This window comes from Gobius niger (assembly GCF_951799975.1).
Source record: "Gobius niger genome assembly, chromosome: 11".
Taxonomy (NCBI): Eukaryota; Metazoa; Chordata; class Actinopteri; order Gobiiformes; family Gobiidae; genus Gobius; species Gobius niger.
The window spans coordinates 34,313,076-34,336,774 of NC_136862.1; the positions used below are offsets into that span (position 1 = coordinate 34,313,076).

The 23,699-nt window shown below is 45.7% G+C and overlaps 1 protein-coding gene across 2 annotated transcripts in view; it reads left to right on the forward strand.

The window, feature by feature from the left end:
- Nucleotides 1-10,684, forward strand: part of apbb3 (amyloid beta (A4) precursor protein-binding, family B, member 3) — a 33,294-nt gene extending 22,610 nt beyond the window's left edge. For both annotated transcript variants that reach the window (XM_079566340.1, XM_079566341.1), the window contains exons 6-12: nt 276-403; nt 2,916-3,030; nt 3,382-3,460; nt 4,382-4,465; nt 7,086-7,201; nt 7,711-7,890; nt 10,389-10,684. In XM_079566340.1, coding sequence (XP_079422466.1) covers nt 276-403; nt 2,916-3,030; nt 3,382-3,460; nt 4,382-4,465; nt 7,086-7,201; nt 7,711-7,890; nt 10,389-10,628 — 942 coding nt within the window. In that variant the 3' untranslated portion in view covers nt 10,629-10,684. The remainder of the gene's footprint in view (nt 1-275; nt 404-2,915; nt 3,031-3,381; nt 3,461-4,381; nt 4,466-7,085; nt 7,202-7,710; nt 7,891-10,388) is intronic.
- The last annotated feature ends 13,015 nt before the right edge of the window (nt 10,685-23,699 follow it).

The following is a 23,699-nucleotide window of genomic DNA, read 5'->3' on the forward strand; positions in this document are numbered from 1 at the left end:
GCGTGATGTTGGTCAGTAGAATGAGAGTAACGTGGCAGCTTCAAATAATGATCCAGGAAACATTTGGTCATTTTCTTTTGGGAAATTTCTTTCAAAAAACTGTTTCTCTCCTGTAGAGTGGTATTGGCACCTGCTCCGACTGAAATAGAACTCTGTAACATGTAATGATAAATAAATATGACTTGAACTCGACCTAAATAGGTGGTTCCTCTGAAGGACACTACTCCCCCTCTCGTCTCTGACCTCCTGGTCTCACATTGTGTTTCTTTCCTCAGGGGCAGGAGATGAAGTTGGTTTTGAAGAAGGACTCTTTAATCCTATTGGACCCTTTGGACCACACCCCCCTGCACTGTCAGCCAATCAGCAACATCCGAGTGTGGGGCGTGGGGTGCAACAACGGCAGGTCAGCCAATCAGCTCAGCCCATCTGTATGTACTATATGTATGAATGTATGAATGTATAAGCTCCGCACGGTTTGAGTAAAGCCTCTGAAGTGCCGGTGTTCTGGTGTGCGCTGGGCTTCACTCTCCCGCAGGGTCTCACCGTAAATTGACTTGGTTTATCTGTAGGCTCTGAATGCTCGGCTGATGTTCTTCACTCTGCTGTATGTCATGTTCAGAAGCTGACTGAGGTCTTCACGCTTTTCCACAGTAGACTGAGTCAATAAAATGTTCCTGTGAGTTTTGTATTTAACGCTATCACTGTCTGTGTCCTGCACGCTGCCTTCACCTGAACCACTCCCCAGGGACAGGTAACTCCGCCCACTTTACACCTGCGCTATCACTTGTAAACACATGCATTTGTGCCATTGTTCTCTCAGATCCCGTCCCCAGTCCCTGTAGGAGAGTGTGGCATGTTGACATGTATCATTTCTATCATTTACTGTATGTGCTTTCTTCATCATAACCCAAGAGCTTTAATAAAACTCGAGATAGGACAGAGCCATTGAAATACGTTGGAACAAATGGCAATTCTGGCAGCCATCTTGTGCCTGGCTCTTCTAACCCAGTGCAATGTAATCAAATTGGTGGACACTACACAGCCAAGGGCACGGTCAAACTGGTCTGACCAAGCATAAGTTTAGGACTGACCTCTGGCCAAAGCACTGAAGCAAGACTAACGTGACGTGAACAGACTCTGGCCTCTGATTGGCCAGGGACAGCCCTCATTATTAACATGCAGGTTATACAGATTTAGAATCTCATCATACTGCTGTTCTAAAAGGGGATGTTGCCGATATTTGCCTTTAGTTTTGTTAGTGCAACTTTAGCTGTGGTCAGCTTAATATTTGCATGTAGCTTACCTTTATAGTCTTTTTTCCTCTAGTATTTGCCTTGGCACCTCTGAATGATTCCATAAGTTCCACCTAACCTGGCTAACGCCAGACTGCTGTGTGCGCTCGAATCATTTGGAACTGCACAGCAGCATGGGGACCTTGGCCGAAATTTTTGCATGGATTTGGGAACCAATCACAGAACGAGGAGGGACGGCAAGATGACGACGAGCTATTCGATACACGGAAGCTTGTAGTTTATTTACGGATTTTAAAATAAATAGTTTAGCTCGAAAGTTTACAGCGGGTACGTCATACGTCATCGGATACGATGATACGATTGGCTGTGGCTAAGTCCCACCAGAAGGAAGCAAAGCTTCTGTGTAGCGTGCACATCCGTAGGGACGCCGCCCACAACAACTGCAGTTGTGTCGTGTACTGGAGACACAAGTGTGTACTGGGTAGAGTCAATTGGTAACAATGTAAGCACATAGGCCGTGGCGTGCGCGGTAGAACAGTGCTCTGTGGAGAAACGCCATTAGCCATGAGCAGATAGTTAGCCGCTTCAGTGCAAATGAAGCAAAGCTATAACTTACTTACCCTTTAGTGATTAGAGAGGGCAGGGCCAGGGCTAAACCAGGACCACATAAGAAACTAGACTTCTTAGGCATATTATTGAAAATCATAACCCAGCAGTGATAGCAAGAAAGGCATCCTTATCTTTAGCGACTGCCCCACGGAGTCTGAGCTTACAACTCCAGCTGCATCCTGAGGAGAATATCAAAGATTGTCTGTGGAAAGGTGACAGTGGCAGAGTGAGCGCTCTCACTGTGTAAAGATCTTTGACGTGTGAAATACTGTTGCTTTGTGAAAAAGTTAAAAAGCAATGGTCCTAAAACAGACCCTTGCGGAACTCCACATATGATAACTCTACAATCGGAGAAATCTATTTTAAATATAGAAATATCTTTATTTTGCCTGGAGGGATGGTGAGATATGTTATTCCAATTATGAGTAAAAAAAGTTTTTTAGCCTTTTATCTGTTGTTATTTCAGCAGGAGATTCAGATAAAGTTGTGTTTTTTGCTGTGTTTGTCAATGAAACTTTCAAAAGACTTAACCTATTATTGTGTGGGATGTGACTGAACAAATGTCTAGAGGTTAGCCTCGTTGGCCAGTCACAAGATGGCCACCATGTTTGCCACGTCAACGCGCGCCATTTCCAATCTAGAGTTTTATTCAATATCTTTGGTCTCCAAACCCAACAAACTCAGGAAATGATTTCTCTCAGACGCCGCTTTTACACATTCAAGTACAATCTGTAAATGTGTCACAGTTCAGTTAAGATTCTGAACCTTTTGAACATCGCCTGAATGCAGCTTATCGCTTAGCAAACGACCAACACATGGAAATTAATCATCCTTTATTAGCTTCAGGCTAATGCTAACGGCCCCTTACAGGTCATAGTTCACCTGTCCACACCTGCGAGAACATCTGTGCTCTCACCTGTCTATGTGTAAGAACACTCTTTGTTTTCTGTTGCCTTCACGGACGTTTGTTGTATTTCTTCATGTTTGTCGTTAGCGCGATGCGTTCAGGAGCTGTAGTAAACACAAACACTCTTTATTTTGTGTTGCGTTCAGGGACTTTGCATTTGTGGCTGGAGACAAAGACAGCTGTATCCTCAAGTGCCACGTTTTCAGGTGTGACGTCCCCGCAAAAACTATCGCTACTGCACTGCACCAGCTCTGCTCCAAGGTACTACTACTACTAGTACTGCTTCTACTACTACTATTACTACTACTACTGCTACTACTGCTATTACTACTACTTTTACTACTACTACTACTACTACTGCTACTACTACTACTGCTACTGCTACTACTACTACTACTACTACTACTACTACTGCTGCTGCTACTACTACTACTACTACTACTGCTACTACTACTACTACTACTACTGCTACTGCTACTGCTACTGCTACTACTGCTACTGCTACTACTACTACTACTACTACTACTACTACTACTACTACTACTACTACTACTACTACTACTGCTACTGCTACTACTACTATTACTACTGCTCCTCCTCTGTGTTGTTTAGATGATGTCAGAGAAAAGCGCCCGCCCCACTCGCTCTCTGACCATGGAGTCCATCTCCCCAGAGGACTTCCCTCGCCAAGGTACAGTCAGGTTAAACATGTCATCTACAGGCAGGGGTCCGTCAGTTGCTCCACGGCAGCCCTGGCTACAGAGTGTGCTGTGAGTGATGAAAGTGATTGACTGTCACTGTATTTCTGCGCTCTGTCATGTACAGTCCTGTTTCTATATTTCCAGTGGAATCAGGCTTAAAGGAATAGGCCACCGTTTTTACATACCGAGATATGTTCTTACCTCACTTTAGCCGAGTTAATAGATCCCCGTCTGGTCTTTGTCCGTGCGCTCTGTCACGCACACGGAGCACATACGCAGCCTCTCCCACATGTCACATAGCTCCAAAAAAGCTCACGATAGAAGCTACCAAGCTCTTCCACGTGTTCCCTATTTAAATAAAGTTACGTGAAGTGTTTTCATGCGAAGTATATTTACACAGAAATGTAACATGTCGATTTTATAAGCAAATAAAAAGGGGGACTATATTGTGAGGCGTAATGATACGAGGAGCAAAACGTCCGCGCAGTAACTCCTAAAGGTTATTGATGGAAGTGAGCGGGGGAAGTCTTTAGGAGTTACTGCACGGACGTTTTGCTCCTCGTATCATTACGCCTCACAATATAGTCCCCCTTTTTATTTGCTTATAAAATTGACATGCTACATTTCTGTGTAAATATACTTTGCATGAAAACACTTCACGTAACTTTATTTAAATAGGGAACACGTGGAAGAGCTTGGTAGCTTCTATCGTGAGCTTTTTTGGAGCTATATGACATGTGGGAGAGGCTGCGTATGTGCTCCGTTTGCGTGACAGAGCGCACGGACAAAGACCAGACGGATATATTAACTCGGCTAAAGTGAGGTAAGAACATATCTCAGTATGTAAAAACGGTGGCCTATTCCTTTAAGGTGAAGTTTTGAAAATAAATGATCTTATTTCTGTTTTACAGTGGAGTGTGTGGAAGCTGTGCAGCAGCAGGTGCAGAAGTTCCAAGTCAAGTACATCGGGAACCTCCCAGTGTCCAGAGCCATGGGTCAGATCAGATGTACATATAATATGTGCTGTATTTAATAACATTTATAAGACATTGGCTACGTTTAGATGGACACCACATATCTGATCATTATCTGATTTCTGTATTTACTCTTAGGATAACATAGAAAGCAGGTTAGGATCTGCACTTGCTGTATGTCGTGGTGATTGCAGTCTGGGGAACTGTGTGCAAACCATGTGTTCAAGGCTTAGAATCCTGTTTTGTGCTCGGTTCAGACCAGGCGCGTCAAATCGTGTTACATGCTTCTAGCTCAGACCTGGGCAAAACGCGGCTCCGTCGCGAACACAGTTGCCCATTTTAAGAGGCTAAACTATGAAAAAAAGAGGCGTATGTGGGGACAGCGATGATGCAGCGAGTGGAGGAGGCCATGCGCCGCAGTCAGGGCGGGGATTCAAGTGACACACACAAATCAAGTTTCAAGTTTCAAGTGTAATGGTTTTGTACAGCCCAATATCACAACAGAAGTGGCCTCACAGCTGCACCAAACATCAAGGGAATAAAACAGAGCAATAAATATGACAATTAAAAGTTCAGGTGAATCCAGGCAAATATAATGTCCAATAGGAGGTAGCGACGAGCGGCGTGGGCGTCCCCCGTCCTTAGACTCTCCAACACGGCGAGGAAAAACTCAAAAACCCAGCGGGAGAAAAGAGAAACCTTGGGGAGAACCACAGAAGGAGAGATCCACTCCCATGGACGGACAGGCTATAGCAGTGTTTTTCAACCTTTTTTGAGCCAAGGCACATTTTTTTCATTAAAAAAATCACGAGGCACACCACCAGCAGACAATATGTCGTTCACATCAAAGTGTCTTGAATAGGAACACCGTATAGTCTCACTAGCCACAATGCCACAGTCACCGCCACCTGCAGCATCCATGCATAACTAACTCTCTTGTTTCAAAGAAATTGGCGACCCAATATGAGTATTTATTACATGGTTACTCCAGACAGCACAGACACTCGAAAACGGTACATTATTTGCGGAAAACAATGAATTTGTTTTCAAAAAACAACTAGGTGAAATTGGATAATTTTCCAAGGCACACCATACAATATCTCACGGCACACTAGTGTGCCACGGCACAGTGGTTGAAAAACACTGGGCTATAGAGACCCAGGGCCGAAGGATCCCTCAGCAGACGGGCCAAGATCACAGACCATCCAGTCCTCAGATTCCAGAATGCAGGTTCCTCCGTTCACCCAGGTTCCTCCGCTCAATCTACACAGGCACTCCCGAGGGGGGGGGACAGGAGACACCATGTGAATAGTGATGAACAGACTACAGATAAATTAAATATTGTATCATGATAAGACAAAGTCTGCAGTAAGAAGAAGAGGATAGCGCACAGTGGACCGTACTTCCCACAGCAGTGTTCCTCCTGAGGCAGCTTTACTTCAGGCTGAGGGTCAGAGCTTTACTTCAGGCTGAGGGTCAGAGCTTTACTTCAGGCTGAGGGTCAGAGCTTTACTTCAGGCTGAGGGTCAGAGCTTTACTTCAGGCTGAGGGTCAGAGCTTTACTTCAGGCTGAGGGTCAGAGCTTTACTTCAGGCTGAGGGTCAGAGCTTTACCAAACTGACCTGATTATAAGCTAATTCGAAGAGGTACGTTTTGAGCCTAGTCTTAAATATAGGGACTGTGTCTGCTTCTTTAACGTCCTACAGTAATTTTGGAGACTCGAGGAATCACTAGTTGCCCTGAGTTTTGAGAGCGGAGAGCTCTGGTTGGCTGATATGGAATGACAGCGTCTTGGAGATAAAGCGGAGCTAAACCCTTTATGGATTTAAATGTGAGGAGCAGGATTTTAAATTTGATTCTAAACTCAACAGGAAGCCAATGGAGAGACTTTAAATCCTGCTCCAAACGTAGTGCCTGTTACAACAATCTGATTATACAGATTAAAATGTGCTTAAGCACCTCTAAAGCGGTCATCATTGAGCGCTCATGGCGTTAGTTTACTGTTGACCATTAAAGTGTGGCGACAGCGCAGTCACCTCACTAAGCAAAGAAGTAACGCAACCTAAGTCCTACAGTAATCCTCATCTTAACATGAGCAGTGGGGGAGCAGTGTGTCTCTTTAGGCGTGTTCTGGTTTGTTTCACATGACAAACCTGTCCATGTAACTGTCTCCTGAGGTTCAGCACCTAAAGTACTGTGATACTGCAGTTCTCTTCATCAATTATGTTTTAATGCAGCAGCCTCATTCTAAAATAGTACACATGTATTACAAGTACAAACTACAGTCATTTCCCGCTTTGTAGTGTCTCTTGACGTCTTAAAGGGACTAGATGCAAGTTGGTCATTTTATACTCACTACTGCCTCCTCAGGTCTTACGCGTAACTGCAGCTTCTATTTTAAGCTCGTGCATGACGGCACTTCAGACCTGCAGTAACACTTTTTGAGTGACAGTGCAGGATTTTAGAGGCAGTTGTGGTGAACAGGTCTGAGCTCATTCTATACATTAGATCTATACAAATCCACACATTGGGATATGCAGGACATGCATCATTATTTTACTGAAAATAAAATGATCATACTTGGGAGGTTCATGGCATAAATAATCTGTGGAATATGAATATCCTGCTCTGTGTGCTTCAGGGATGGAGGTGTTGAACCGGGCGATTGAGAGCCTCATGAACTCCTTTGACCCTGATGAGTGGGAGCCTGCTGTCATCCACGTGTCCCACACCGCCCTCTCGCTGTGGAGGGTAGAGGTACGGCACAGAGCTACTGCCCCAGGAGCAACAGGCTAGGTTATAAATAATGACCCCAAACAGAATGGAAGTCCATGCAGATGTGTGCAGATGTGCTCGTCTGTGGCTGCTGGTTAAGATTCCGTTCCCCTTTCCCCTGAAGGATTGGTCAAATACAGAGGCAGAGCTCCTGAGTCAGAATATGGGTCACACGTGGGCCTAAATAATGAATTTTTGTATGTTAAGTATGTTTTTTATATACAGTACTAGCGAGGCCCGGCCATTTTCATGTTTCTCATAATTGATGCCTTTTCACTAAAACAGTTACTCGGTTCTCACAGTACTCAAGTAGCATCTTCTCCAAGTACTTTTTTACTCATACATAAATGTTCCTCTGGAGTGAGCGGAGCATTCTCTCTCCATGCTGTGGTATTTCATCACAAATCTCCAGAAGAAGACTTTATATCATATAGACTGTGACCTGTCAGTTACAGGCGTAAGGGAGGGCATCTGACTGTTTGTTGTTGCAGGAGGGGGTGGAGCCGCTGTGGGAGTTGCCGGTGCGATCCCTCACGTTCCTGGGCGTGGGACAGGACTCACATACCTTCGCAGTGATCGTAGATCGAGGAACACAACAGTTTCAGTGCCACGTTTTCTACTGCAACCCCCACGCTGGAGACGTGTCTGAGGCCGTCCAGGCCGCCTGCATGGTACTACTACGACTACTACTAATACTACTACACTACTGCTACTGCTACTGCTACTATTACTACTACCACTACCCTGGAGTTTCTACCTCAAAATATTCATATAATATTGAATAATATTTCCCCTTGGTTGCTCTGGTGCACCTGCCCTTTGCATAAACGTATTTCAAAGAAGTCATTTGTGATCTTAATACATCTACTTTATACCCAGTCTGTTTCATTGTCTAAACCCAAACCCTCTACAAGAGCCAGGGAGATGTTGCCTCGGTAGGTGCGTATGACCTACTGCTCACCTGTTACTTCGTGTTTAGCAAAGTAGTCCATAGCTCCGGTTAGGTGCAAAATTCATTGTTTATTTCAGAGCAAATTCCATACGTTCAAAGGTTAAAATTCCATTAAAAACACAAGAACAGCAACACAACTCCGCCAATGCGGGCAAAAACCTGTGTGCCCTTCCGGGTCAACACCTGTCTCCCCATTAGTTGCCCCCAGCCTATATGCACATGGCAACAGCGCCACACAGTGCACACACAGGTAAACAACACAAGCACATACATTCATGAATGCCATATTTGTCTGCTACACCCTCGTTAAACTAAACAGATCATTGTTAAACATTTCTCATTCTGTAAAATGTACTTTATAAAGTAGAGAGTTGACGGGTTTCTCATCAAAGGGGTCATTTATCAAACGCCTGCTCATCAGAGTCATTTAGTTTTCTACTCACACAGCATTGTCTTATTTACATATCAGATTTGAGGCCCCAATAATGTAATACAGGCATGTATATAGCAGGTTTTATTCTTCAGCACCTGCCTTCATAAACGACCCCCTGAATGTGGGAAATACAAAGTCATTGTTACTTTGTCCCATTACTTTTGGTCCATTAAAAACACACTTACACACGCTTGTTATTCCTACAACGTTCATTTTTCAGTTTTGGATGTAAATAGCCTAAAATTAAAGCTGAAACTCTTTTTTGTTTCATTAGAAATCAATTGTATTGGTTTATAGAGCCAAAAGATAAGAATTGAGTCGATGTCCCAATATTTATAGACCTGACTGTAGGTCTTGATTGACTCTGCTCCTCCAGACTTTCTTGGACTGGTCCAGACTGATTTTGAACTAGTTCTGTCTGTGTGGACCAATGACTGCTGGCTGCTCTGCTTTTTGGCAACAACACTAGGGGCCGCATTGGTCCGCCATTGCTGTACCTCCATATAGCTGCTAGTCTCCCATTGGACAGCATTGCACTATAAACTTTCTACAGCTCGATATTCCTCCTGTGATAGCGCTGGGTTAGTTACAATTAAAGGGCCTATATCATGCAAAATCGACTTTTAAGAGCTTTTAGCCATGTTGTTATGCTATTTCCTCATCAAAAACACCCCCTGAACAGACGTCATGTTTGCGCTGCAGCTGAAGATGGAGCTCGTTATAACTGGACACACCTGTTCTTTATTCTTACCTAACGATAATGTCATGGAGAAAAAGAAGCGCGTTTGGCTACTAGGACGAGGAGTTTATTCAACTTTTTTCAAGAAGAGGCCACTTGAAGTTGTTTGTTTCTCCGGGATTCGGCGACTTTCACCAACATATAGTTTTTCTGTGACTGTCTCTGATGGATGTTTGGTGAACCTTCACCAGAATCAAAGTGGATTAACTTTTATAACCAACGCGAGTCCCACAATGTAAACAGCGATGGACCAGAGCGGTGAGTCAGTCCAAACGCGGGTTAGCTTGTGTGTTAGCATATTAGCATGTTTGTTAGCATATTAGCATGTGTGTTAGCCATTTATGAAGCTGTGTTGCAGATGTCAACTCCTTATAACTGCATCGTGAAGTGACTTCACTTATTGCTGTTTATTTATATTACGGTAAAGTTGTATGTGCGGAGAGAGGGGGCGGAGTTAACTGAATCGAAGCGTTGTGTCTTCCGGGTTTGAAAAATACCTCCAGAAAACACTTATATTTATCACAAAAATGAGTGCTCCATAATGGTAGAGGTACAATATATCATATACATGCCTATACTTAACTTTGGAATGGCTAAAATAGCAGGATATAGATCCTTTAAAGAAACCAGGCTGGTTTTTGTAAGAATTTAAAAAAAAATCTTGTATACTAATGAGGGCCAGACTGTGATTGACAGGCCATTAGCATTAGCGCTAATGGTGTAGGTGCGGTTATGACCGAACTATGCGCCCCGCGAGGGCCGAGTCTACAGTGAAGATCCCGCCCTTATGCCCTTTTTAGGAACATGCTCTGTCACAGGAGGGGAGGAGGAGTCTGTGAATCCGCCATGATTTCCCCCTCAAATGGGAGGAGGGAGGAGGAGTTGTCTATTCTTTTGAACAGTCTATGGTTTGGACAGTAGATTTTAGACTGTTTGACTTACATAATCATATTGTTGCTGTATTTCCTGTGAATCCCTGAAAGACATTCAGAGCAAATCTTCAACCAGAATACCCAGAAGAAATGAGTACATATTTGTTTTACAGGTGCAGTACCAGCGCTGCCTGGTGGCACAGACGCCCCGCCTCATGCCCAAAGTCAAGCGTGCCGCCTCAGTCGATGCCACAGCAACGTCTCTGCATCATTTCCATGGTAACAGAGGCTCAGGCTCCGCCCTCAGCAGCAGTGCTAACAACATCAGTGGCACAGGGGTTAGCATTAGCAGCGTCAGAAGAGTTATGGCCTTCTTTGAGACTTTCAGAAGCAAACAAACCGCAACCTCCTAAAGACTGGGACCAGACCAGGACCAGAACAGGACTATACTGGGACCAGACCAGGATTATTCCAGGACCAGACCAGGACCAGAACAGGACTATATCAGGACCAGGCCTATTCCGGGACCCAACCAGGACCAGACTAGGACTATACCGGGACCAGACCAGGACCTGACCAGGACTATACCGGGACCAGACTAGGACTATAACAGGACCCAACCAGGACTGTACTGGGACCAGGATCAGACGAGCACTACGTAGCCTGGGACAGGACCTGGGGCTTCATTTATAAAAGGCTGTATGAGCACCGAGTGTGCCGTGTGGTCCTCTCCACGCTGCACATCTGTGCTTCATAGATCTCACCCGCTGTGGGAATATGCGCATGAGAACCCCCCTCACGGCATGCCATGTGGGGTAGTCTTTGGATTGTCTTCAGATAAATGCGAACAGAAACTCCTGAAAAAGAATTTCCTTGGTGCTGTGGGTTTATCTGTTAAAACCTGCCTCAGAAACCTTGGAGTCACTCTCGTCAGCTGACCAAAGGGCAGGGACATGTTTTCTGATTTGTCCTAATGGGGACACATGAGAAATATCTCATGTTGTCAAAATCAGATCTTGAAATGATCATCCACGCTCGTATTGATTATTACATTTCTTGTGCCCGTCATTTATTCATAAATCCAGGCACAGATGCATCAGGGATCGTCTCTACTTTTAGTTCACAGCGCATGCATGAGTCAACCCCTGTGTGGCTATAAAACAGCATGCGATGATGAACATCATGTCCCCTTCCTGTCAGGGTCATTTCTGTAGGATTTAAAATGAAAGAAAACTGGATCAAACATCAGGCTCAGAGCTGCCGGTGAGATGAGTTTGTTGTTTGGTGTAGAAGGCTTTATGAATGAGGTCCCAGGACTACACCAGGTTTAAATCAGGACTACATGACTAAAGACTGAGCCAGGTATCAACCAGGACTGATGGAAGGGTTAGCGATAGAGGAGGGTCATCGCCTTTTTGGAGACTTTACAGAGCAAACAAGCTACAACCTCCGAAAGAACTTCAGGAAACAATAGGAAATGCGAGCAGTGAAGAGCGGCGCCGCTGGGACTACAACTGTAGAAGAACAATCTACAGCCCCCACAAACCAGAACAAAGTTTTTGAATGTTTTCATTTTGTCCTGAATATAGGCCTTTGAGAGCAAGAGAGTCCTGTGTAAATACACAGCAAAGTCAGTTTAAAGCAGCACCACAGAACATTATACGTCGCACGAGCAAGAGCTGTGTTTGCTTTGGAGACGTTTCAGTCTGAAATGATTCATTCACTTGTTTATTTGAAAACGAAATGTAAAAAAAAAAGGCATCCTGTGAACCCATTGGGTATATGTTTTGCCTTATGTTGACGAAGATGAAATCACACAATACAATATGCATTTAAATCTGTGAACTGTTTATTTCTAGAACTTTGTTATGAATGTGTAAACCCCCGCAGTCTGAAATATAATGTTGACCCTACAACCGCAGCCTGCGGAGACCCTCTCGTAGCAATGAGGAGTTTGTTTCCATTTCAATGTGACGTTTTTCTCAACTGGCACATGGGGTACTCCAGAACAGAAGAGCGACTTGGCTTTTGCATGTCCAACCCAAAACACTCTCATTAAAGTGGATTCAGTAAGTAGTCAAACCCCTACAGTCATCCCTATGTTGATGCATGTTCTAATTTATACTTTTTACCTTAAAATGTCATCCCTCAGTCTTAGAGATAGGTGCAGTCTCTTTTTGTACCAGGGACAACGGACAATTAGACCTAAACAGAGCTTAACCTTCATGAATGCTGAAAAAGAGCACAGCTATGCATGAGGGAGCTCTGCAGTGATCCCGGCCCTGAACACTCTTCTGTTGTTTTCCTTTTTCAAATATTTTCATCAAACCTTACATTTCTGTTGTTAATGTGTTATTGTGGGGCAGTGGTTCTCAAACCAGGGTCCTGGGACCCTTGGAAGTCCCTGAAATTCAGTAGTTTAGTAGCAGTAGTAGTGGTTTAGTAGTTTTCAGTAGCACTTCACAACAAGAAGGTCCCGGACTGGATCCCAGACTGCAGTGAAGTCTCCGTGACTGCGCAGGTTTCCTCTAAACCTAAACTTGGTTGTACACATAGGAGGTCATTTACCAAGCAGTAGCGAGTAAACGTGCAAAAGTGGATCATCAGTCATTTGTGCTTTTTTTTTTCTTCCGCAGCATTCTCTGGTTCACAGATCAGATTTGGAGCACTAATACTGTTACAGGATGCTTCAAATGAGGAATTCGATGCCACATGCCCACAAAATAGCAGTTTTTATTTTTCAGCTTGCACCTGTCTTGATAAATGACCCCATAGTTTTCAGCTCCTCCTGATAGAATCTGTCAGAATGATAATGTTGGGTGGCACTGATTGGGTGTGAAGGACGTTGAGGTCTGTTCGGCTAAAGGTTTGAGAACCTCTGTTATAAAGTAAACCAGTGTAGGTTATTACATCATTTTGTATCACTTCTGATTCATGTATACATTTTTCAACAGAATTATACGGCTACATAGTGAAGTGAAAATGATTGAAAGAGGTCTGAGAACAGACTAAACCCACTGTATTTAGTGTTTGAGCGCATGGTCAGAGAGTTGACTGCTTCAACACGATGCACGAAGCATGCGTTTGTACCATAGACATAATGACATTAATGCCACACTCATGTGAGTTGTTTAATGCAAGTGTCAAATTAAGATGGTCAAAGCTCAATCTTTCAAAACCTGCTGAACAAAAACAGCGTGGTTAAACATGTGATCCTCCCTTCAGTCACAGGAGAAAAGTTTATCTTTAGAAACAAAAGGTTCAGTTGTTTTTGGCCAATGTGAATGCTCCACAGGATTCCATAGGGAGCCTTCTGCTGTCACTCCAAGCCACCAGGCCGTGGTATCGCTGCGATGTCACCAGCCCACGGTGGCCACAAAGAAGTGCTTTCCTCGCCCATTGGTTAGTACAGATGTACAACCTTCTGCTTAAGACAAAAACATATACGGGCTCCTGGACGGAGTTAAACTGGTTCTGCTCTCTTACAGTAGATGGTAAAAGCAAACATTTGTGAAAAACAACAATCAATCGACTGCCACTTTGCCCTGTAAAACCTGTGAAATGTGCTTATTTAAACTCTTCCTGGTGAAGAATTGGGATGCTGGGCACAGAGGGTGCTGTGGGGGTTTGAGCACCGTTTGCCCTGTTCATAAACAGGGGTCAGCCCGACGTGTCAGCCCCACGTGTCAGCCCCACGTGTCAGCGGCAGTAGAAAAGGATTGGCTCTTGACCACGTCGATCATGAGTTGGAGACACAAGCTTGTCCACTTTTTCATTCCGTAAATAATACTATATAAATACGTTGTAAGCTTAAGTCTAGTTCCCTGTTGGCAATTGTCTTTTTACTTGAAACAGTCTGTTTGTGTGAAGTATCCAAGCTGAGGCTAAACCAGGCTGTGTGAGAGGTGACCACACGGGCCACGTGTCTGGACTCGGCATCCAGAGGCAAATACATCAATCTATGATGTTACAAGAATGTATTAAGGGTTTGGATGGCTGTTAGCAGCATCATCATCGGTCACAGTTAGAAAATCTGGCTTCAGGGCCTTTAAATGTTCTGTTATCTGTAAACACAGCTCATCATCAAAGTTCTGCAAAAGAATCCTGTCCAAATGAATGTCCCGATAACAGGATACGCACAAACCAGAGCGAAGTCACGAGGGAAATGTATTCACCGGAGTATTTCAATGTACTGAACTACTCCTGCTTTTGTGAATGTACCTCAGAGCTGACAGGGCGTGAATGTGTGAAACTGCATTTCCCAGAATGCTTTGGGACCAGGCTGCACTGATGATGTCATGTTCTGGAATAACCAAAATTAAAAGGATTATACGAGAAACTCTGCCTTTGTACCTTTGTTTAGTTTAGTATTGGCTAGGGATGGGTACCGGACCCCGCTCTCAGAACGGCCCCGGGGCACACGTGTGCCGGTCCACCTGGACCGATGAACTCTAGCCGTAACGTCTTCTTAACGGGGCCGCTGCATTGCTGTGCTAATCACGCACACTCAAACAAGCACTAAAAAAGGCGAGACAGGTGCGCGCGGGGAAGACAGGCGCTGCAAACCATTCAAACTTGCTTATTCTCAGAACCCAATGAATGAGTTTTGCATGCATTTTTTTCTGCATTTGTGAATCATTCACCACGTGCATTCAGTCTTTGCCGAGGAACCTTTTTGACACAAACATCTCACCGCGTGTTTTCCCCAGATTTAGTCTCACAACACACTAACAACACACTCTCAATAACTTTATCCTGGACCTGTCTGGTGTGTTGTTGGACTTCATGAAGCTTCTGCTCCCCAAGAGTCTCTAACAGACCTGAGACCATCACAGAGCAGCTGTCTTTGAACTGACATTAGATCACACACAGGTAGACTCTATTTAGTCATTGGGTCAACATGTGATCATTCAGCAGTCATCAGGAAACTTCTGAAGGCAATTGTTTGCACTAAAAGGAAAGGGAGGACCGGCACTTTTGTACATCACACTTTTCAGTTTTTTGTTTATGAAAAAAAATCATGTATCCATTTCACTGTGTCACTTAGTGTGTGTCTTCCACATAAAATTTCAATTCAATATATTTATGTTTATGGTGCATAGTATGGAAAAAAGGCAGAAAGTTAAAGGTGGCAGACATCGATGTATGTATGAAAGTCAGAATGGATGAACAGCTTGGAGATAGGGATGTCCTCCAAGGAGCCTGGACACTGGTGGTGGTATGGAGACCCATCAAGAAAGCAGCAGGGAGAAGCCACGGCCAGAAGAGGTGGAGGTGGGTCGCAGCGCAGCTGGGAAGTGAATGATCCATGATTGCCGGAGGCTTAAAGCGGGACCTATGGCGGTGATTATTTAGTTGTTTATTTGTATATAATTTGGGCTTCCAGCTCACAAAACCCATAAAAACAGGATTTCCAAAAATTAGAATACGGTGAAGAAATCACAATTTACTTCTCAGTTTTTGCAGAAAAAAAAATGAAATCAATCAAAATATGGTACTTTCAAAATGATACATCAATCTTCAATACTTTGTAGGGAATCCCTTGATGCAGACATGCAAACACATATATAATGAAAAAGGTGACAGTTCACAGGGCTGTGGTGGAACTCACGGTTTGCAGGCACTTTTTAACAGGACACGTATATTCTATGATTAATGAATCCAAACAATCCACTTTTTAGTAGTGCATATGATGGATAACTATATTAATTCAACACTAAACTTTCATTTTGTTTTAGAACTGTAGTTCTACTAATGGTAGTTTCATCACAGAGTGGGCAAGAGAGAGTAAAGGTTTGTACAAAAATTGGAATTCCAAAGCAGGGTCTGTTGAATTATATTTAAAAAGGACAAAATATTGTTAAATTTTCGATTTTTAAATATAGATTTTAAACTTTTATTGACTATTTATAGAAATATAGCATACACTGCATATGTCACCCTATACCATACCAGATAAAATTGTATTTTTTTTCTGGCTTCAGTGGGCGACTAAAAGCTTACAAATGGTTTGGCAATATTGAATAGTTGTGTCTCTTTGGACACGTTGAGTTTTAGTAAACTTGCCACCGTTAACATCTCTGATCAGCAGAAACCACGTCAGAACCCAATGACCACACGGTCCACCTGGAGAGGTCAGCCCTCTCCTCACTGACCACACGGTCCACCTGGAGAGGTCAGCCCTCTCCTCACTGACCACACGGTCCACCTGGAGAGGTCAGCCCTCTCCTCACTGACCACACGGTCCACCTGGAGAGGTCAGCCCTCTCCTCACTGACCACACGGTCCACCTGGAGAGGTCAGCCCTCTCCTCACTGACCACACGGTCCACCTGGAGAGGTCCACCCTCTCCTCACTGACTGCAACCGCACATCAAACGAGCGCAGAGCGCCCACAGAACCACAGGCATCTGCCCGGTCAATTTAGCCATAGGATTTAGCCTCACAGTAAATGTAGCTATCCGTTAGCTTTATAGGTTAGGTTATAGATGCTCTCACACTTCACGCGGTTATTGTGAAAGCTACAGTCATCACAAAACTTGTAATTTGGAGTAGTTTGGTGCTCAGTCTCATGCACAGTTTCGCGCTCCCGCTAGCTACCAAGTAAAAGCAGAAAAAGTTCACTTGTCGTAATATAAAGTGGTATAACCTTCACCTCAGCGTCAGCGCGATGTCTCGTGCGGTTCATCGCCCTCAGTGGTGCGTCTGTTGGAGCGGGGTTAGTGAGTAGACAAGCTACAGTCAGTCGGTGGATGCGGGCGGCTGTTGTGCTGCCCAGGTGAAGTGAGCGAGCGCGGGCGGGGCATTCATTTTTTTTATTGCAGATCTACACGACTCACGTGAATGGCATTTTCCGAGGTCAAAACGGCAAATTTCGCCAAAAGGCGACAGATTTGCATGTATGTTGATGCTGTGGCACTGAAGCATCAGCCTGTGGCACTGAAGCATCAGCCTGTGGCACTGAGGCATCAGCCTGTGGCACTGAGGCATCAGCCTGTGGCACTGAAGCATCAGCCTGTGGCACTGAGGCATCAGCCTGTGGCACTGAAGCATCAGCCTGTGGCACTGAGGCATCAGGCTGTGGCACTGAAGCATCAGCCTGTGGCACTGAGGCATCAGCCTGTGGCACTGAGGCATCAGGCTGTGGCATTGGGGCATCAGCCTGTGGCACTGAGGCATCAGCCTGTGGCACTGAAGCATCAGCCTGTGGCACTGAGGCATCAGCCTGTGGCATTGAAGCATCAGCCTGTGGCACTGAGGCATCAGCCTGTGGCACTGAGGCATCAGCCTGTGGCATTGAAGCATCAGCCTGTGGCACTGAGGCATCAGCCTGTGGCACTGAGGCATCAGGCTGTGGCATTGAAGCATCAGCCTGTGGCACTGAAGCATCAGGCTGTGGCACTGAGGCATCAGGCTGTGGCACTGAGGCATCAGGCTGTGGCACTGAGGCATCAGGCTGTGGCACTGAAGCATCAGCCTGTGGCACTGAAGCATCAGCCTGTGGCATTGAAGCATCAGCCTGTGGCACTGAAGCATCAGCCTGTGGCACTGAAGCATCAGCCTGTGGCACTGAAGCATCAGCCTGTGGCACTGAAGCATCAGCCTGTGGCACTGAAGCATCAGGCTGTGGCACTGAGGCATCAGGCTGTGGCATTGAAGCATCAGCCTGTGGCACTGAGGCATCAGGCTGTGGCACTGAAGCATCAGCCTGTGGCATTGGGGCATCAGCCTGTGGCACTGAGGCATCAGCCTGTGGCATTGGGGCATCAGCCTGTGGCACTGAGGCATCAGCCTGTGGCACTGAAGCATCAGCCTGTGGCATTGGGGCATCAGCCTGTGGCATTGAAGCATCAGGCTGTGGCACTGAGGCATCAGCCTGTGGCACTGAAGCATCAGCCTGTGGCATTGGGGCATCAGCCTGTGGCATTGAAGCATCAGGCTGTGGCACTGAGGCATCAGCCTGTGGCACTGAAGCATCAGCCTGTGGCACTGAAGCATCAGCCTGTGGCACTGAGGCATCAGCCTGTGGCACTGAAGCATCAGCCTGTGGCATTGGGGCATCAGCCTGTGGCATTGAAGCATCAGGCTGTGGCACTGAGGCATCAGCCTGTGGCACTGAAGCATCAGCCTGTGGCACTGAAGCATCAGCCTGTGGCATTGGGGCATCAGGCTGTGGCATTGCCAGGGAATTATGGAAGCCCAGATTTCCTTGGTGTTTGCTGTCAGCTCTTCTTTGTTTTTGGGTCTGGTGTTCCTCATTTTCTCTTGATAAAACCGCATAGATTCTCAATGGGGTCTAGGTCCAGCGAGTTGGCTGGCCAGTCCAGCACTGTGATGGCATGGGCATCAAACCAGGTGTTGGTGGTTCTGGCGGCATGAGCAGGGCCCAGGGCCTGCTGGAAGATGAAATCTGCATCTCCCTGCAGATCCTCAGCAGAAGGAATCATGAAGTCCTCTAAAACACTCATCTCTTAATCAGGCTGTGGCACTGAGGCATCAGGCTGTGGCACTGAGGCATCAGGCTGTGGCACTGAGGCATCAGGCTGTGGCACTGAGGCATCAGACTGTGGCACTGAGGCATCAGGCTGTGGCATTGAGGCATCAGGCTGTGGCATTGAGGCATCAGGCTGTGGCATTGAGGCATCAGCCTGTGGCATTGAAGCATCAGCCTGTGGCACTGAGGCATCAGACTGTGGCACTGAGGCATCAGGCTGTGGCACTGAGGCATCAGACTGTGGCACTGAGGCATCAGGCTGTGGCATTGAGGCATCAGGCTGTGGCACTGAGGCATCAGTCTGTGGCATTGCCAGGGAATTATGGAAACCCAGATTTCCTTGATGCTTGCTGTCAGCTCTTCTTTGTTTTTGGGTGTGGTGTTCCTCATTTTCTCTTGATAAAACCGCATAGATTCTCAGGGGGGTCTAGGTCCAGCGAGTTGGCTGGCCAGCCCAACACTGTGATGGCATGGGCATCAAACCAGGTGTTGGTGGTTCTGGCGGCATGAGCAGGGCCCAGGGCCTGCTGGAAGATGAAATCTGCATCTCCCTGCAGATCCTCAGCAGAAGGAATCATGAAGTCCTCTAAAACACTCATCTCTTAATCAGGCTGTGGCACTGAGGCATCAGGCTGTGGCACTGAGGCATCAGCCTGTGGCATTGAGGCATCAGGCTGTGGCATTGAGGCATCAGCCTGTGGCATTGGGGCATCAGCCTGTGGCACTGAGGCATCAGCTTGTGGCATTGAGGCATCAGGCTGTGGCACTGAAGCATCAGCCTGTGGCATTGAGGCATCAGGCTGTGGCACTGAAGCATCAGCCTGTGGCATTGAGGCATCAGGCTGTGGCATTGAGGCATCAGGCTGTGGCACTGAGGCATCAGGCTGTGGCACTGAAGCATCTGCCTGTGGCACTGAGGCATCAGGCTGTGGCACTGAGGCATCAGGCTGTGGCATTGAAGCATCAGGCTGTGGCACTGAGGCATCAGCCTGTGGCATTGAGGCATCAGGCTGTGGCATTGAAGCATCAGCCTGTGGCACTGAGGCATCTGCCTGTGGCACTGAAGCATCTGCCTGTGGCATTGAGGCATCAGGCTGTGGCACTGAAGCATCTGCCTGTGGCATTGAAGCATCAGCCTGTGGCACTGAGGCATCTGCCTGTGGCACTGAGGCATCAGGCTGTGGCACTGAGGCATCAGGCTGTGGCACTGAAGCATCAGCCTGTGGCACTGAGGCATCTGCCTGTGGCATTGAAGCATCAGCCTGTGGCACTGAGGCATCTGCCTGTGGCACTGAGGCATCAGGCTGTGGCACTGAGGCATCAGGCTGTGGCACTGAGGCATCAGGCTGTGGCATTGAAGCATCAGCCTGTGGCACTGAGGCATCAGGCTGTGGCATTGAAGCATCAGGCTGTGGCATTGCCAGGGAATTATGGAAGCCCAGATGTCCTTGGTGTTTGCTGTCAGCTCTTCTTTGTTTTTGGGTCTGGTGTTCCTCATTTTCTCTTGATAAAACCGCATAGATTCTCAATGGGGTCTAGGTCCAGCGAGTTGGCTGGCCAGTCCAGCACTGTGATGGCATGGGCATCAAACCAGGTGTTGGTGGTTCTGGCGGCATGAGCAGGGCCCAGGGCCTGCTGGAAGATGAAATCTGCATCTCCCTGCAGATCCTCAGCAGAAGGAATCATGAAGTCCTCTAAAACACTCATCTCTTAATAGTTTTAGGCCTATTTCAAAACTCCCGTTCCTGTCCAAGATCTTTGAGCAGGTGGTCTGTGAACAGCTTACATTCTTCCTGGATCAAAATAACATCCACGAGCCAGGCTTCCGTAAACAACACTCTACGGAAACGGCCTTACTGAAAGTGTCCAGCGACATTATGATGTCTGCTGACTCTGGGAAACACACTGTTCTAGTTCTCTTGGATCTGTCCTCAGCCTTCGACACTGTTGACTATCAGGTTCTCCTGAAAAGACTGAGGGATCAAGTAGGACTGTCGGGGTCAGTTCTACAGTGGTTCTCCTCATATTTATCGGGGCGTAGCTTTAGTGTTACAGCTAACTAAATAATGTCTGAATCTGTGGGTTTGTTGTGTGGAGTGCCTCAAGGGTCCGTTTTAGGTCCCGTCTTATTTTTGTGGTACTTGATCCCTTTGGGAAAGATCATCAAAAGGTTCGGTGATGTTTCTTTCCACCTATTTGCTGACGATATCCAGCTTTACTGTTCCTTTAAACCGTCCGAAATCCAGAAGTTAAACTCACTGCTCCATTGTCTAGTGGAAATAAACAGTGGCTCAGCGATAACTCTTTGCAGCTAAATGCAGGCAAAACGGAAACCCTGGTAATCGCACCTGATGATTCAATTCCAGCGATTAAACAGTTCCTGGGTGACTTAGGCCAGTCTGCGAAACCAAGCCTTCGAAACTTGGGAGTTATTTTTGACAAAGACGTGTCATTAGTGCAGCACTGTAAGCAGTTAACTAGGAACTGCTTCTTTCAGCTGAGGAACATTTCTAAACTTAGGAATATGGTCTCACGTAATGATTTGGAGCTTATCATCCATGCATTTGTGTCTTCACGTTTAGACTATTGTAACGGTTTGTTTTCATGTCTTAACAAGAAGGAGCTTCTCGACTGCAATTAGTGCAAAACTCTGCAGCGAGAATTCTGACCCGCACAAACAGGAGGACCCACATATCCCCTATTTTAAAACAGCTTCATTGGCTGCCAGTGTCCTATAGGATCAAGTTTAAAGTTCTGGTTCTAGCCTTCAGAGCCGTGCATGGTCAGGCTCCTTCCTATATCAGTGCTCTGGTCCAGCCTTACACCCCTGTGAGGCTCTGATCCTTCCAGGCTGTTGCTCCCAGGCTCTTGAATGATCTTCCACCCTCTTTGCGCTCTATTGACGCTGTTGATTCTTTCAAAAGCGAACTTAAGACACATTTATTTGTTAAAGCTTTTAATTAGCTACTTTTGGGCTGCTATGATTTCTGTGTTGTTTTGACCCCTTTTTATATTGTATGTAATTTCTGCTTTTACTGTGTTGTGAAGCACTTTGTGGCCTTTGCCTGTGAAAGGTGCAATATGAATAAAGATTCCTTACTTACTACTCTTCAAACTTGCTTTTAATACTTAGAGCACTGAATTGTGTCTAGGTTGTAATTATTTGGTGCTTTTAAATGTGTTTTATCTTTCTGTGAAGCACTTTGGTCCTCCTGGTGTTGCTGTAAAGTGCTATATAAATAAACTTTGATTGATTGATTGATTCTGGTAGACTGATGCAGTGACCTTGGATTTAAGAAAGCAGAATTTACCAACACCTGCACTGGACATTGCCCCAAATCATGACTGACTGTGGATATTTCACACTGGACCTCAAGCAGCATGGGCTCTGTTCCTCACTCGCCTTCCTCCAAACCCTTGGACCTTGATTCCTGAATGAAAGGCACACTTTACTTTCATGGGAAAAGAGGACCTTGGACCACTGGCCAACAGTCCAGTCCTCCTTCTCCTTGGCCCAGTTGAGACGCTTCCTACGTTGGCTCAGGCTCAGAAGCGGTTTGACCCGAGGAACCCGACAGTTGTAGCCCATCTCCCGGATGTGTCTGAATGTGGTGGTTTTTGAAGCTGTGACTCCGCCTCATTCCACTCTTTCTGGATCTCTGCCAGGTTCATGCATCTTCTCTGTTTGATAATCCGCTGAAGCCCACGGTCAGCTCTTCTGCTGGTGCATCTTCCCCTGCCACATCATGCCCTTCCACTAGACGTTCCATTGATCTGCTTGGACACAGCGCTCTGTGAACAGCCAGCCTCCTGAGCTATGAACGTTGAACGCTCATCCTATGGACGGTCTCAATGATGTTCTTCTGGACAGTTGTCAAGTCTGCAGTCTTCCCCATATAGGTGCCTTCTGCATGACGTCACGCCAACTAAGTGACTCCATCTTGACGGGATACATGCTAATGAACTCCAGATAAACTCACACCAACGTTTCATTTAAAATCTATATTTCAAAACCGCTGAAATGCCTGAAACTTGTTGCACAGTTGGATGCAAATTAGTGGTGTCAGAATTTCTCATGTCTTTACTCTTTTAATGGGGCTCCATTGTACTTTAAAATAGAATAGAAAAAAACTTTATTGTCTACCATGCACAATGATGGCAGAAATGTGGTCTTTTTGGTTGCCATACAGATGTATTTGATACCCATCCTGACTCAGATTATCTGTATGCAGAAAGGCTTTTATATGCTTTCAATGATTTTCCTGTGTATGAAGACGGAAAGTCCATCAAGAAACTATGTACTATGTAAATATCGCCAAACTCGAGTGAAGGTATGTTGCCCGAGAACTTCGCATCAGTAAATAACTCGGCCGGAGGCGTGTATGGCTCTGTAATATCCAACAATGACAGTTTGTTTGCATATCGAAGTGCCGCATTTCCTTGTGAGAGAGTTGTAACAGATGTAGGTGAAAAAACACTGCATAACTGTGTGGAATCGCCATCGTTTTCTGTTGCATTCGCCATTATTGCTTCCCTTCAAAATGTTGCACGCTTGCATGTCTAGGCACGTGACTGGGAGACGCCGATAGATCCTAACTGAGACAATTGAACCAAAGTGAATGACACCTGTGAAAACCTGTGCAGGTGCTTTGACTTTAGTAGATGAGTCGTGTGTCACACTCAGTTTAAAACATTCATGTAAAGTTCGGACTGATTTCTTATGGTATTCTATTTTTTGGAAATCCTGTTTTCATGGGTTTTTGTGAGCTAGAAGCCCAAATTATGTACAAATAAACAACTAAATACTTGGAATGTTTTAAGTTCTGGGCCCTGAATCTATAATCTATGGAAGTTTTGAATGAAATCATGGAAATAAATAAACTTTTCCATGATATTCTAATTTGTTGGAGAGGGTCCGTAGTTACTTCTACCACCAAGTAAAACCTCACTTTGTATTTTTACATTAGTTACATTGTTTTGCTATAATCACA